The 16,747-nt window shown below is 34.6% G+C and overlaps 1 protein-coding gene across 1 annotated transcript; it reads right to left on the bottom strand.

Moving 5' to 3' along the window:
• Positions 1-2,980: 2,980 nt before the first annotated feature.
• Positions 2,981-3,314, bottom strand: LOC121771215 (transcription factor PRE6-like). The gene is made up of 2 exons (XM_042167989.1): positions 3,189-3,314; positions 2,981-3,118 (listed from the first exon to the last, which is right to left on the bottom strand). The coding sequence occupies exons 1-2, from the start codon at positions 3,312-3,314 to the stop codon at positions 2,981-2,983; spliced, it is 264 nt and encodes an 87-aa protein (XP_042023923.1).
• Positions 3,315-16,747: the final 13,433 nt, after the last annotated feature.

Here is a 16,747-nt window from a genome sequence, read left to right on the forward strand (position 1 = left end):
AGCTTTCATATTTTACGACATGATCATACATGTATGTAAGTAGGACCCAAATCGAGAGATAATGGTTGAGAGAGTCCCACTTGTTGTAATATTTAATGGGCCAATAGAGGAGTTGGATTATTTTTGCATCATGTACATAACTTTATTAGTTGGAATCTTGATCCCTTCTAATTCTAATTGGAGCATCCATGTTCTATCTCCTCTATATCTCTCTCTCTCTCACTCACACACACACACACACACACAAATGCTCGACTCAAGCATGTAAAAATGTGTGTGATTGGTTTATGATGGTATTATAATTTGAAAAGATTATATTGCGATTAAACTAACAAGAGATGCATCTTCTCCTTCATATGCCGTATACTTATTTCATTTTGAAATTTAAAACAAAATAGAAAAAGAAAAATATATCTGGAAATTGTATACCATGTGGGCTTCCATGCTTGACGTCACTCCTCCCCCTTTACTTGCTATTGAAACTTTAAACTTGAAAGTGATTTGTTAACCACTTGATATTACTCATAATAGAGTATAGGGGTTTTTTTCTGCCCTTTTTTTCGTTTCTAATTTCTAGGCAAATTGTTTTCTTTATTAATTAGGCCAAATGTTACATAGCTATTTGCACCTGTATAAATAAATATTATACTTCCTTCGGCTCACAATAAAAAAAAATTGCACCTGTATAAATATTATACTTTCTTCGTCTCACAATAAAAGTCACACTTCATTTTCACCGTAAATAATAGTAGGTTTCGCATTTCACTAACTCACTTCACTCATATTTTATTATAAAACCAATACTCTATCTGTCCCTCAAGAATATCCATGCTTTCCTTTTTAGTTCGTCCCACAAGAATATGCATTTTCTAATTTTGGAAAGTTTTTTCTTACTAATGAAGTGGGAGTCATTCTCCATTAACAATACTTTATTTACTTTTTCTCTCTATCTCTCTCTTACTTCACCAATTTACATTAAAACTCGTGCCGACCCCAAAGTGCATATTCTTTGGGGACGGAGGAGGGAGTATGAAAAAGTGGGTCTCATATTTCACTAACTTTTTCAATTCATTATTCTTTACATTTTTTAAAATCCGTGCCCATAATAAGAGTGATTCACTCATATTGAGGGACGAAGAGTGATAAATTAAGACAATTTAAATAGAAAATTTGAAAGATCCGAACCCAACATGGATATTCTTATAGGAGTATATTTTTTAAAATACGTGAAAATGTTATTGTATAAGTTTCCAATAGTGCTTCAAAACAATGTAATCGTGAGGACAAAAAATATACTATTTTTTAACGTAATTCACAAATTAAATTAGAATATCCACGTGGAAATCGGCTTTCCATGTATAGGAAAACTCGCGCCCAAAGGTTACCCCATAAACTAGTACTCCGTATTAACTACTCCGTATATACTTATTATGTTGCCAGTTATCATTAATATAATGTCAATATTAATATAAAGATAATAAAGTATTAAAGTTGGCTTAATTGATTATCGAAAATATATATTATACTCCCTCCGTCCCCCATTAATTATCGTTCTTTTCCATTTCGGTCCGTCCCTCAATAATTGTCACACTTTATTTTTACCATAAATGATAAGTAGGTCTCACATCCCACTAACTCACTTCATTCACATTTTATTATAAAATCAATATAAAAAAGTGAGTCTCACATTCCATTAACTTTTCTAACCAACTTTTTCTTTATATTTCTTAAAACTCGTGCCCGGTCAAAGAGTGACAATTAATCGGGAACGGAGGGAGGAACAAAAATAAGTGTCTATGGAAACATAATTTTAATCATATGATAAAGTGGGTCATTATGGGCCTGTTTGGTGTACAAAATTTAAACAAGGTAAAAGTATTGAACTTAAAAATTGGGCCGAGACATAGCAGCTGTATACCCAACACGAAACAACTCTATTTGTGAAACCAAGTTTTCATCTAAGCAAAATTAAATGTAAAGACAAAATAAAATGTGGATTAAACGAGAAATAAGTAACATAATACTACTATTTTCCAAATACATTGTATACTTCTTTTATATAATAAGACATCTTATTTAAAAATTACTAGTATTATTTAATTTGTTTTAAATTTACATTTTAAATTCAAATCTCACCAATAATTTGTATCGTAGCGTGTTATATAGATTTATCGTTGTAGCTCTTTAATTTTCCGGAGAACTTATGAGTGCATTAATATTTTCGATAGCCTTCCAAAAAGTAAAAAACAACAGCTTTACATTGTAATTAGGTGTTCAAAAAAGTAACAACTACTAGAATAGTGCATCATATAGAGTGAAATATTTGTATGACCATATATATCCTCTCCAGTAAAAATGAAGTGAACGTTATCTAGTCAATGTAATTGCGACTCTGTATGTCTCTTTCAAGAATGAATATGAAATTGATCACTTATCACTTTATTCCTCAATTTACTTATGCCTCACATGAACTATTATCAATTATTATAATGCGAAAGGTTACTTCCCAAAACCATATTGAAAACTATATACCACTATATATAACATGATTTCCCAAAATTCTTTCCACAATATCGAAATTTTGATAGTATATGGAGTACATAGGAGTAGATATTTATTTTCAAATTTTTGAATTTAAGATTATAAAAGTTCATTTTTTTGTCATCCAATTTAAGATTATAAGATTATAATACAAAACAGGTCATTTAATCATGGACGGATGGAGTAACAATTTGCACAACATCCACATACTAAATATCGTGTTATGTGGAACAGCACATTCTGCTTTGGCTTTGAGCACAGAAGGGGAATCCAAATCTGAAAGTGAGACATAGCACTAGCTAAGAGGTGTGACTCACGTTAAAATTAAATACATCTAGAAGTCTAAAACACATAAGCAAATGAGACGTTCATAAATTAAAAATAGGCAAACCCACAAACAATAAAGCGCAATGTACAACACATCCAAGCAGTAGTAGTATCACATTAGCAAGCTCCTAATAATGTCAGCGTCAGTGGATTGAAGAAGCTCCGACAATCGACGGCTGAGATCATCCACCTCTTGGTGCAGATTCCTAATGTAGTTGCACGTCTCCTGCAACACCTTCGACGCCGATGCCTGCATTACATATCAATGTTCCATTCACCTTCAATTTCTAAAAGAAAAAGAAAAAAAAAAACAAGTTAACCTTATTGGAGCGGCGGCTGCGGATTTCAGTGATGAGGTGCTGTAATTTGGGGACGAGATCGGCGATCTGATCGTTATTTATACGCGAAGCTCCCGACTGCCTCAACCGCTGCCTTGTGCTAGACATTGTTGGATGTTGAGAAAGAGAAGAAGAGAAGAGAAATAGGGTTTAAATGGTGGAGGGAAATATGACAAGTGCATGGGATTGAGTTTGCTAAAAATACAATAAATTTTACAGCTCGATCCTTTCTGCTGCAGATATGTATTAATGCAATAATTTCATGGTCGTATATAATTTCTCCAAAGAGATAAGTTCAAATTTATAAAAACAGAACTGCAATTGTTATATAAGTCTAATGGAGTAATGGACTATAGGCTAAATTTAACTAATCTAACTCTACATACTTGAGGCGAAATTGAAAAGCGACTGACAATGTACTCTCTTGTTTCATAGTAATAGAGTAATTTTGTCATTTTGATACCTTCCATAGTAATAGAGTCATTTCCTTTTTTAGTAAAGGTCAACACATTTCTCCACACCTACTTTACTCTCTTTTACTTTATTCTCTCTTCATCTCTCTACCTTTTTCATTTTACACTTTATTCTCCTTCACCTGACATAATTTTTCTTAATTTCCGTGCCGAGGGAGTATTAATTAAATCAATTAATTAAACTAAATTTTGGGATTACGGAGTCTCTACTTAGACGCTAGTCTGCTCTGTACACAACATATATGTAGGCGCTGTGTGTGTTAAGATATTGCTTCAATGAATAAGTATATTTCCTAAGATATGCGATATGCGATATATAATATATGTATAATATTTATTTCCCGAAAACGAATCATAAATATTAAGAGCACCAGCAATGGAGGCCGATCGCTCGACAATGAATCATAAATTAACTAATACTATGCGTTAAGAGCACCAGTAATGGAGGCCGATCGCAAGGTCCGAGCAATTGGCCTCCCCATCGGCGCCCATAGGCCCCCACTGCGGAGGGAGAGCCAATTGCCCTTCCCCAATGCCTCCGCGGCTCCGCCCCATGCCCGATGTTTCGCCCCAGCCGATAGCTCATCGGCTCCGCATTGGCCCTGCGATGGGTCTCCATTGCGGAGGCTCGAGCCGATAGCGGAGCCGATTTTTAATTTTTTATTTATTTATTTTTATTTAATTACTTCTATATATACCTCCTTCTTCCATTTCATACATTCATCCCTATAGTATTTTTTAATGAAATTTGTTTTTTTTATCATCTTGTCTTTAATGTACACCAACAATTAAAAATGAAATATATAAAAATAATGATGATATGAAAATGAGATGGACTTTGAGATAAGCTTTGGGATGAGCTCTTATTACAGGGAGATATGCTCTGAGATGGACCTGCTGACATGGCAGAAAAAATTGAGAATGGCTCTGAGATGGGTTCTAGAGATAAGTCACCAGATATACTTCAATAAATATAGCAGTTTGGGCTATTTTGGAAAGTTATTGAAAAGATCACATAAACAATTAGAATAGTGGCACCATGCGCATGGCTAGCTAGCATTCGAATACGTCCAAATTCGATATTTGGGGATCAGGTTCGCCATTTCTTATTAACCAACACACATTCAACTAGGATTAAAAAATTTTACCAACAAACTTTATAAGTAACAGTATGTTTTTTTGCTTTTAGGCAGTACTCTCCCTCAGTTTCATATTAATAGTCATTTTTCTATTTTAATAAGTTTTAAGATAATTGAATCTTTCTATTTTTGACAAAAAATAACTCTCTCTTTTATTTTATTCCCTCTTACTTTATTTTTTCTTTTTTTATTCACCATCCATCTAACACGTTATTCTTAAACTGCGCGGCGAAAAGAAATATCAACTGGAGAGTGAAAATAGTCTATTAACACCCTATTAACAAGGAGCGGATGGAGTATTATTTTTTGGTAATTAATAAAAAGGGTGAATATTGTTTGTTAGCATGAATGTCAGCTAGAGAGTGAAAATAGTCTTGAGCCACGCTGAAGACGCGCCCAAAACATCAGTCGTGAGACTGCTGCTTAGAATGGGCAGGGGTTCATCGCTGCCGTTTCTTATGTCCAACGTAGTTTCAATCATGATTCGATTTCTACATTGATACGCTCGGATTTTGCACTGTTTTAGGATCATTATTTGGGCCGTTTTGAACGTCGAAGTTGTATTACATCTCTATTATTTGAATATTTTATCTATTTTTATATTTTGGCGTGTTTTGTGAGAAATATATAAAATAGAGCTGAAAAATGACATAAAAAGTCAAAATCTAGAAGCTGAAGAAAAAACGCAACCCAGCAGCCCGCTGGACCCATGCCAACGGTCATTGAAACATGTCCAGAGAGCATGGAACCTTTTCACCATAATACTATTATAAATTGATATTTTATAGAAAATGGTAGTGATATATAATAAAAATAAAATATCATCAATATCATTACAAATATTAGTATAATTTTATTATGATGATATACAGATATTTTATACTATATTACTAGCGTTTTATTATGAATATTTTATCAATAACATTAAACCAATCCATAGTAATATATCTCCATTTATATTAATTTAGCTGTTAATTAACTGGTTTCATTATTCATTGATATTCTTTTTGTTTGTTCCTATGAGATTTGGTGTGCACACAAAATAAATAAATAGGAAATAAGACACTTTGTACTATCGAAGAAGAAAACTTAATTAAAATACTTAATCGTGGAAGGGGAAGTACATATTTGTATGCACCTAAAATTATTTATTATTGTGAGTATTTTTAATCACTTATTTATAAGAAATATAAATTCTTACTATTATTTATTTAATATATTAATATTGTTGTGTATTATAATCGTAATCACAAATATAATTGAAATTACATTGTAATTTTACTAATATTTACATTCACTTCAAAATAAATTTATAAAATAAGATAGGCACAATTGGAGACAGTAGAAAATAAATAAAAATAAGAAGGAAAATACACGAAAGTCTTCTACGAAAATTATAAATAGCACGCATAATTTGCATATATATTTGCTCTACGCCTCTACCTAGAAGGCTAGAAACGGCGAAGGTACTTTGTCGAAAACTTCTTGTGTTCTTTTTTGGTAGAGATTAAATAATTACTCTCTTTCTTTTTCTTTTTCTTTTTCTTTTTCTTTTTCTTTTTCTTTTTTTTTATGTAACAGACGCTTGAACTACATTTGTTGCGAAGAAATCTATACTAGGTTGGAAAAAAACATCATCTCAGAGGTATTTACAAGATTTAGCCAAGGATAACCGAACCGAGTGGATCAGTTAGCAAATGTCGTTGCCACTTGATCAAGGCGTTCTCTCTCGCTCCACCGAAAGAAATATTTATAACTCCCAAACTTGCACTACTTTAACAGTAAAGCGGCAAGTACATGGTCGATCCAACCGAGAAACCGGTGCGTTGAGTGTGTGAGTAGTGAACATGGGTCAGCTGCTGCCACGCTTTAAATTGGGAGTTTAAAACTACTGGGTTACGCTAGGCGGAATGTAAACTAACTACTGGATTAAGTAACTCATCATGCTGGAAAAGGACTTAACTACCTAGGCTTGCTAAGAAAACACAAAACACTTTGCCATTCATCATGATTAAACACTGGATCAGAGACTCTAAAGTTGAACTAGACTGGAACAGTAATCAAAATGACGAAAAAAAATAACTCCGATTGTTATACTCAATGCTCAAAACAGAACTGTAATCATGCGGAATACAAAAGATCGATTCTTTAACTACGAAACAGCGAAGAATTGAACTTAAGCAGCTAAAACTGGAAAGTAAGAAAGCGAATCCAGCCGAGAAACTCTCGGTCGGAAACTTGAGACAACGCAGAACAAATATTGATTTCTTTGTCGCGCTCCCTTCGGTCGCTCTCTTCTAACGGACCATTGCTAATATCTAACTAAGCTATCTTTGGAATTGAGAAAAACTGGGAACTGGAAACTAGACTAAAAAGAAAAGCTAAACTAGGAGCGGAAGGAAAAGAAGATTCATATTAGGATGGTGCATTCTCTATTTATAAGCTCGTCGCAACAATCTCTAGCTGGGGTAACGTCTCTGGCAGCGAATATTCGTCCTTGCTGGGATTGAGCGCCTCATCGATTGATACATGCCCTTCTTCTAGAATGACGTCGCTCCTCAATAACAGAATGATGATCGGCTTCGTCCTTGCGTCTTACGTATCAGCACGTGTCCCCTTCTAGAGTGTCGTCCTTGATAACCGATTGATGATCGTCATCCAGCGCATCAGCCTCACGTGTCTTTCTTCTAGAACGAAGTGGTCCCCCGGCTAACTGCTTGATTACTCCCTTGATCAACTGACCCGGTTTTTGACCTTTTTCGCCTTCTGTACCAGCTTGATCAGCTTGGCCTTGTTGCCTTTGGTCAAGCGGCATTCCTGCACAATTAACACTCGTTTTGAGCGATAAACTGATCAAGTAGCATACATTTTACCCCTAAACCGATGCATGAAATAGGCCTTATCAATCGTCTTATGTCTCTTTCTTAAAATGATACATGTTTATGTGATTGGTGAAGTGTTTAAAATCGGTTGTCGGATCGCATATTTTGTCGAAAATGAGACGGATGAGAATAGTTGAGATAACTGCAAAGTGCAAACTATTACTCCTACTACATGATTTATAATTCAATTTTTAAAAGAGTTGGGCCAACTAGAAATTAACCATCTTTTGTAATTTGTAAGGGTTGAGTCAGTGACGGATGGGGTGTACCTGAAGATTGTAGGAAACTTTGATCCTGTTGACCTCGTGACACAAATTACGGACAAAATCAAAGATGTGGGCTATGCTGAAAATCAATATCGACATTAAGTTGAATTAGACCTGGCCTGGCCTGGCCTATTTTATTGAATATTAATTAGAACTACAGACTGTTATATGTAATTTGAGTATTAATGCACCGCAAGTTCTCAACAATCATTTACATGGAATTTTTCTTTTTGGATAAAGGGTTGATTCTATACTTTGTTTGGATCATTTATTCAAAAATGTTTTTACTGTTTAGATATATATCAATTAATATTCATTATTTTATTTTAGGAATATAATGTTCAATACAAAAAAATTGGCAATCAAGATATCGATGTTACAGGCGAAAATACGCCTTCTTTATTTACATGAAAATTATGTATAATGACAATTTTAAACCAAATAAAAAATTATTGTATGAGTAGGAGATTTGGTAATTGGTATCATCTTGGTGTATGATTGGTACCCTTGCAAGGCATTAGCAAGATTATTGATATAAAGCTTTTTGTGTTTATATAATGAAAAGATTGTGAGTGTCTGGTAGCAAAAATAAACTGCATGAAATTGGGATTTCAGCTGTTTGGTTGAGTCCATACAATTTTGAAAATGTGTGCAATTTTCCAAAATTGGCCCTCAACTGAAAATCAGCATTGAATTCTGCAATTCATTCATAAACTGTGAGCTTGTATTTCACATATCGGATGCTTTCGATTAAGGAAACATTTCGTATAAAACTAGAAAAAAACAACGGCTAACAAATTTGACTACATCATGTTAACTGAGTGGGCTACCAAACAATTGTTTGTGGGCTTCAACAGTGTTTAAACAGGCCCTAACAATGGTACCAATCATACCCATGCATGCTCTCGTCATTTGACCTTTATGGCTACCGTATCGTATCACCTTAATAGAATCATTTTATTATTTTGGAAAGTTCTGAATTAAGTGAGTCATTTTTATTTTTGGTAAAAAATACTACAGTATTATTTTTGAAAAATTTCAAGTTAATATAGTTATTTCTATTTTTGACAAAAAGTAACCAATTCTCATATTTTACTCTCTCAACTCAACACATAAAATAAAGTTTCATAAAATCTCATGCCGTCTGAGGAAGGGGTCATCTTACTTGGGACGGAAGGAGTATTACTTCATGATATTCCTAAGATATTTGCATAGTATGTAATAGATTAATAATTGTAATCACAAATATAATTTAAATTACTAAATTGTGTATTGCTTTGTAATTGTAATTTGACTTATAAATTTATCATTACTTCAAAATAAATTTCTTATATTTTATATCGCTTTCAAATAAAAAAATATACAATATGGATTCTGACAATGCAGTTGGCCTCTTATGTCAATCCAAATGATAAGATAGATAAATACTTAATATTTATTTAACAATATATTAAAAATTGTCGTGTAATTGTAATCACATTTCACATATATCATTCAAATTACAATTGTAGTGTACTTAATTCAAATAAATTTATAAAATAAGATTGGCACAATTAGAAACAGTAGAATTAAATACTAAAAATAAGAAGGAAAATACACGAAAGTCTTTTAGGAAAATTATAAATAGCACCCATACTTCGCATATATATTTGCTCTACCTAGAAACAACAATGCTGCTGACTGTACGTTGTCGAAATTTTCTTTTGTTCTACTTAGGTAGAGATTAAATAACACTCTCTTTTTCTTTCATGTAACAGACGCTTACACTACGTGTGCTATTGACTGAGAAGAAATCTATACTCGGTTGCATAGAACCACCATCTAAGACTAAGAGTAAACTAAAAGATTCAGTCCACCATCAAAGTCTTCAAGGATCCCCTTTAGCCAAATTGCCTCTTTCACTGCCTCAGCCAAAGCAATGTACTCAGCTTCAGCTTCTGTTGTTGAGAGTGCAGCCGCCGATTGCAAACCCGACTTCCAACTAACTGTTGTCCCATAAAATTTGAATATATATGCTGACTGAGATTTTCTGCTATCCAAATGTGCTGCATAATCAGCATCCCAATACACAATCAACTCATCAGTCTCTACATCTTCTTGCTTAGAGTATAACAAGCCATGACTCTGAGTACCTAGTAAGTACCTTAAAGTCCATTTCAATGCCTGCCAGTGAGTCTCTCCATGATCACTCATATACCTACTAGTCAAGCTTATTATAGCATAGGCCAAATCAGGACGGATGCAGACCATAGTATACGTTATACTGCCTACTATGCTTGCATAAGGCACTTTAGACATCCTCTTTCTTTCTGCATCAGTTTTAGGGCTTTGTTCATATCTCAGTTTGTATTGCTGACTTGATGGAGTTGAGACTTGTTTAGAGTCAGTCATCTAAAACTTACTCAACATCTTTCTGACATAGTTGTGTTGTATTAGCCATAAGCTTCCTTTTGCTCTATCTCTTATGATGTCCATCCCAAGTATCCTTATCGCATTTCCCAAGTCTTTCATTTCAAAAGCTGCCTCAAGCTCCACCTTGACTTGAGCAATCTCTGATTTGCTTGGTCCTGCCACAAGCATATCATCTACATATAGTAGCAGGTATGCGATTGGTTTACTTTCCTTGTATCTGATATATACACAACTGTCGAATGCTGACTTTCTAAATCCCATCTTCATCATCTGCTCTTCGAATTTAAGGTACCACTGTCGGTTGCTTTGCTTCAGCCCATAGATGCTCCTTTTAAGAAGACAAACTTTATCTTCATCTCCGGGTTTGACAAAGCCTTGTGGCTGTTCCATATATATAACTCCCTCTAATTCACCATGCTAGAAGACAATTTATACGTCTAGCTGTTACAATTCCCAATTCCTATGGGCCACTATTGCCAACAATATTCGGATAGAGCTATGCTTTACAACTGGGGAAAATACCTCATTGTAGTCAATCCCCTCCTCTTGTGTGAAACCTCTTGCCACGAGCCTTGCTTTGAACCTGATAGAGTCATTCTGTGAAGCCTCCACCTTCCTCTTGTATATCCACTTGCAACTAATGGGTCTCTGTTGGATCATGGATCTCAAAACTAAAACCCAAGTTTTATTTTTTAGCAAGGACTCTATTTCCTCATTCATTGCAGTAATCCATTTTTGTCTATCCCTGCTTCCAATAGCCTCTTTGTAGTTGCTCGGTTCATTCAGCTCCAATTCTTCTGCAATGCAAAGAGCATAATATACAAAATCTGCATCTCTGAACCTTGCAGGTGGTCTGACCTCCCTTCTAGTTCTATCTCTTGCTAACTAGTAGTCATCATCATTACCTTGGTTACCAACTGAGGGAGGAGGATATTCAGGTTGTTAGCCTGATGAACTGCCAGGATCACTTGAATCTGTTGAGTTGTGTTCATAATCATCACCTATCATAGTATCCTGATCACTCTTATCACCAAGATCATATTCTGACCTTGTGACTCAGTGACTGAAGCTGCATCTTTGTACGGCATTTCCAACTCATTGAAAACAACATCTCAGCTGATAATGATCTTTTGGTTCCCACTTTCTGTACTCCATAATATGTAGGCCTTGACTCCAGTTTGATATCCAAGAAAAATGCACTTTAAGGCCCTCGGCTCCAGCTTCCCTTGCCTAATATGTGCATATGCCCTGCACCCCAAGGTTTTCTAGTTTCTGTAACTGCCATGACTGCCATACCCTTTGTTGTCGGGAGTATCATGGCTGATAGCTGAACTAGGACATTTATTTATCATCTTTGCAGCCGTTGAAACTGCCTCTGCCTAGAACCTCTTTGGAACACCAGATGTGATCAACATACACCTAACCCTTTCCAACAAGGTTCTTTTCATTCGTTCCGCTGTCCCATTTTGCTGCGGATTCCCAGGTGCGGTCCTGTGCCTTTTAATCCCATATTTCTTGCAATAGTTCTCAAACTCTCTTGATAAAAATTCCAAGTTGTTGTCCGTTTTAAGACACCTCAGACCGTGCCCATTTTCCACCTTCACAGCTTCATGCCAACTCCTAAACTTTTCAAATGCCTCTGATTTTTCTTTGAGAATATACACCCAAACATTCCTACTGAAATCATCAATAATTCTCAAGAAATACCTCCCCCCTCCTATCGAGTTGGTTGAACATGGCCCCCATGGCAATAATCAAGAGGCTTACTCGAGGTGTGTTTACCTGCTTGGAATGAGAGCTTCTTTCCTTTTCCAAGCTGGCATGATTCGCACATCTTCGAGTATTCAGGATCGACTCCTTGGATTAGCCCCTGCGAGCTAACTCCTTCATCCCTCTCTGCCCCACATGACCAAGCCGGTTATGCCAAGTTTCATAATCACTGCTCTCTGACACGAGTGCGTTTCCTTGAATGGTCTCAGCATCCAAATAATACACGCTATTTTTTCTTATAGCTCTCATGATGATGTCCTTCCCGTTCAGTACTTTCATACAACCATGTGATGACTCAAATGAATACCCCTTTAATTCTAATGTTCCAAATGAGATTAAGTTTCTCTTTATATCAGGGATGTATCTAACTCCAGTCAAAAGCTTAACAGAACTATCATGAATCTTGAATCTAATATTACCAATTCCATGTACCTTGCATACCTGATTATTCCCCAAAAGGACTGTGCTAGTAGCTTCCTCAAGATTCTCAAACCATGCCCTATGTGAGCAAATGTGAAACGAGCAGCCGGAATCCATTATCCAAGATTCTGCTATTTCTTTACCAACCACGTTCAAAGCTTGAGTTGGCTCTATTTCCTCCGCACAATCAGCAGTGCTAGAATTCCCATTCTCTTCAGCTTGCTTTCTTTTGAATGCGTAGCAATTCTTCTTGAGATGACCGGGCTTGCCACACTAATGACATTTCCTGGTTTCTTTGTCACTGTCAAGAGATTTTTGCCCCTGCATCTTGGGTTTGCCAGCTCCATCCTTGCCCTTGGATTGCTTCTTTCCCTTGTACTTCTTAATATTCAGAGCCTCAGCTGCGGTGTCACGGCTCGTGCTTGCTGCTGAGCTTGAGACCTTCTACAACTCCTTAGCCTTCAAGGCACATTGCACTTCCTCGAGAGTAATTGTTTTCTCCCTCCCATACAACATGGCAACATGGTGTCTCTGAGAAGCAGGATGGCCTTATCTTCATCATCAAGACTTACATCGATGTTTTCAAGGTCATCGATCGCTTTATTGAATTCATTGATCTGCTCCTCTATAGCTTTCCCTTTTTGGAATTTATAGGAATACAATCTTTGTTTCATATAGAGGCAGTTGGCAAGAGATTTCGCCATGTAGAGATGCTCGAGTTTAGCCCAGATTCTGGCGGCTGTAGTCTCCTTTGACACTTCCCTGAGCACTTTGTCGCCCAAGCACAGAACAATGGCACCATGTGCCTTCTCAAACATCTCCGATTTCTTGAGAATCTGCTTCGGATCCTCTCCCTCGGTGACCTCTGGTGCCTTGGACTTGATCGCCTCAACAGCCCTTGCTGAATCAATAAGGCCTTCATCTTTATCCGCCAAAGCCCAAAATCATTCCGGCCTGTGAACTTACCCGAAACTATCATTTTATTACCCGAAACTATCATTTTATTACCCGAAACTATCATTTTATTACCCGAAACTATCATTTTATTACCCGAAACTATCATTTTATTACCCGAAACTATCATTTTATACTACATCTCCTAATATATTACTATAAATTAGACAAGTGGACCATATTTATAGAAAAGGAAAATCTGCTTCTAGTAGTATAACCCTTACACTTTCTCTCTTCTTCACTTTATTTTTCCTTTTTCTAACTATTAGTTTTAATCTAATATACTGTATACGTAACTTTTTAATAAAAAATCTAATACTACTAATATATTACTGTAGCTAATAGTATTAACATACTCGCGTATAAGTTTTATTCATAGATTTTAATTACTTAAAATATAAAGTTAATAATATTAGGATCTATCATGTATTTTAATTATATTAAAATATAAAATACATCGTATAATAATTCTATATTATAATATTAGATGGCCAAATTATTTTCTTTATAATCTTATTTCTTTTTTATTTTATTTTAATAGTTTCATTTTAATTTTACTTAATCTACTAGAATAATAATAATAATAATAATAATAATAATAATAATAATAATATTAATAATAATAATAATAACCATCTCCGTAATACATGTTTTAAAGCTAATTAAGTAACATTAGTATCAAAACATTAACATATTTAGATTAAAAAGGTTGAGAAAAATAAAAGAGAAAGTAGAGGAGAGATATATTAGGTATAGATTTTCTTTTCTTAAATTTCGAGTCCACTTGTCCACTTTATAGTTAGTACTGTATTAACAAATGTATTATAAAATGTGTTTGGTGATCCTCACCGCATTTTATCCCCTCAAACTATCATTTTATTATGCAAAAATATCATTTTATCAGCAAAAAATCTAAAACTATCATTATGAAACAAAAATATCATTTTATCACTGAACCTATCATTTTTACCCACTGAATCTATCATTTTATTCCCCAAAACTATCATTTTATCCAACCAAATAACTCAAACAATCAATTTATCATGCAAAAGTATCATTTTATCATTTGAAACTATCATTTTATCCCTTCAAACTATCATTTTATGATGCAAAAGTATCATTTTATCAGCCAAAAATCTAAAACTATCATTATGAAACAAAAATATCATTTTATCACTGAAGTTATCATTTTTACCCACTGAAACTATCATTTTATTCCCCGAAACTATCATTTTATCAAACCAAAGAACTCAAACAATCAATTTATCATGCAAAAGTATCATTTTATCATTTGAAACTATCATTTTATCCCCTTAAGTAGGCCAAAAGAAGCTGCTGAGCATTTGATGGACCATGCCTCACGCTATTTTGAACTCAATTAGTAACAATTCTATATATGATCATACCGAGCTAGGATCTTCTTCACTTATAAAAATTAGCCCAATTTTGAATGATTTATATAATGCTCAACTCTTTGCATATAGATTAAAATTTGTTGATTACTTGGGTGTGCAGAATTTTTTATATATTTCATTACTGTGAGCATGAAACTTATTTTACACATAATGAAATACTTTTGATTGAAAGAAATGGAAGATGAGCACATATTTTAAGATTCATCGAATGACAACGACGGAAATGCGATGAGTAGGAGACGACGGCGCAGCGGGTCGCGGATGCTCGTGACGGACAGCAGCTATGGTGACGGAGTATCGGAATTTTCCGAGCAGTAGCGTCAGTGACGACGTCTACTACACCGTGACAGCAAGCAGCGCTGCGTCCTGACCAAGCTGACGATTTCTGGAGCGGAGCGATGGGTTGTTGGCTGCTCCTCGAACTGGACAGCATCGCCACCACCACCAGAGGCCGCAGCTGCAGCGCCACCACCTCCGCCTCCAACAATCACCTGAAAGACGACAGATTTAGGAGTGACAATTTTGCCCTTAATATATCCAAAATATGATAGTTTTGTTAGATTAAATCTAGACCATATATTTTAAAAATGTGTGGTGGAGATTTAGTTATAGGGTTATCACATAAATATGGGTTATCATTATAATGCACCCCTATATATATATATATATATATATATATATATATATATATATATATATATATATATATATAGAGTCCCATTATTCACAAACACACTCTTAAAGACCGAACCACCGAACTATACCAAATTAGGGTTTTTAGATCTAGTTTTTTATGGATTAGAGACACAAATTTATCAATTATTTTCGCTTTCATCACGAGCCTATTTTAATTCATCCGAAGGTAAATAAGTCATACTAACATGTTATGAAGATTTAACTTCATTCCAGTAGGTTTTTACTTCATTCCAGTAGGATTATTACTTCATTCCAGTATGTAAATGCGGTTTCGCTGTCGCGTGCCGTTCTTTCTCTCTACAATATCTATCACCACCGCCACAATGCTGATATGGTGTAATAAACACATGGAATGATGTAATAAATTATTGGAATGAAGTATGTGTAGAAGCATTTGAAGTCCTACTGGAATGAAGTAAAAACCTTATCCAATGAAGTAATAATGTTTCTGAATGAAGTAATAAACGCACTTGAATAAATTGTATTTTTTAATGTAAATAAAGTAAAAACTCAGGTCAATGAATTCAAATGAAACATATGTTGAATCATTTCAAAACCTACTAGAAGAAAGTAAAAACATGTTGTAGTTTCAAGGTATTACGTACGAAATGAAGTAACAAACCTATACAATGAAGTAAAATGAGCTTGTAATGAAGACCGAAAAATTTACACAGCAGCACATCTCATCAAAAAAACTAGATCTAATGGCCCAGATTTGGTCTCTAGTTCGGTCTTTGAAATTGGTTCGACATCGATCACAACTCTATATATATATATATATATATATAGGAAAATGATCAATACAAAACTTGATCTCAATACAAAATCCAGACCAAATCCTGACCATGAGATTTGACAATCCAATGGTCAATAATTAAACAAAACACGGAGGGTCATTGTAAAGCAGTTTTAGGTCATATTATAAACTTTGGATTTGAGGTCATGTTAAGATCATTTCATGTCATCCTTACTATAATGACGTAAAAATAAGCTTACAATGACCTAAAAATGACTTTTGTATGCTTGGTTCTGCATTTTTGTATTAAGAATGATTTTGCATGGATCAAAACCCTATATATATATATATATATATATATATAGGATTGTATTATAT

This window comes from Salvia splendens, chromosome 16 (genome assembly GCF_004379255.2).
Source record: "Salvia splendens isolate huo1 chromosome 16, SspV2, whole genome shotgun sequence".
NCBI classification, from domain to species: domain Eukaryota; kingdom Viridiplantae; phylum Streptophyta; class Magnoliopsida; order Lamiales; family Lamiaceae; genus Salvia; species Salvia splendens.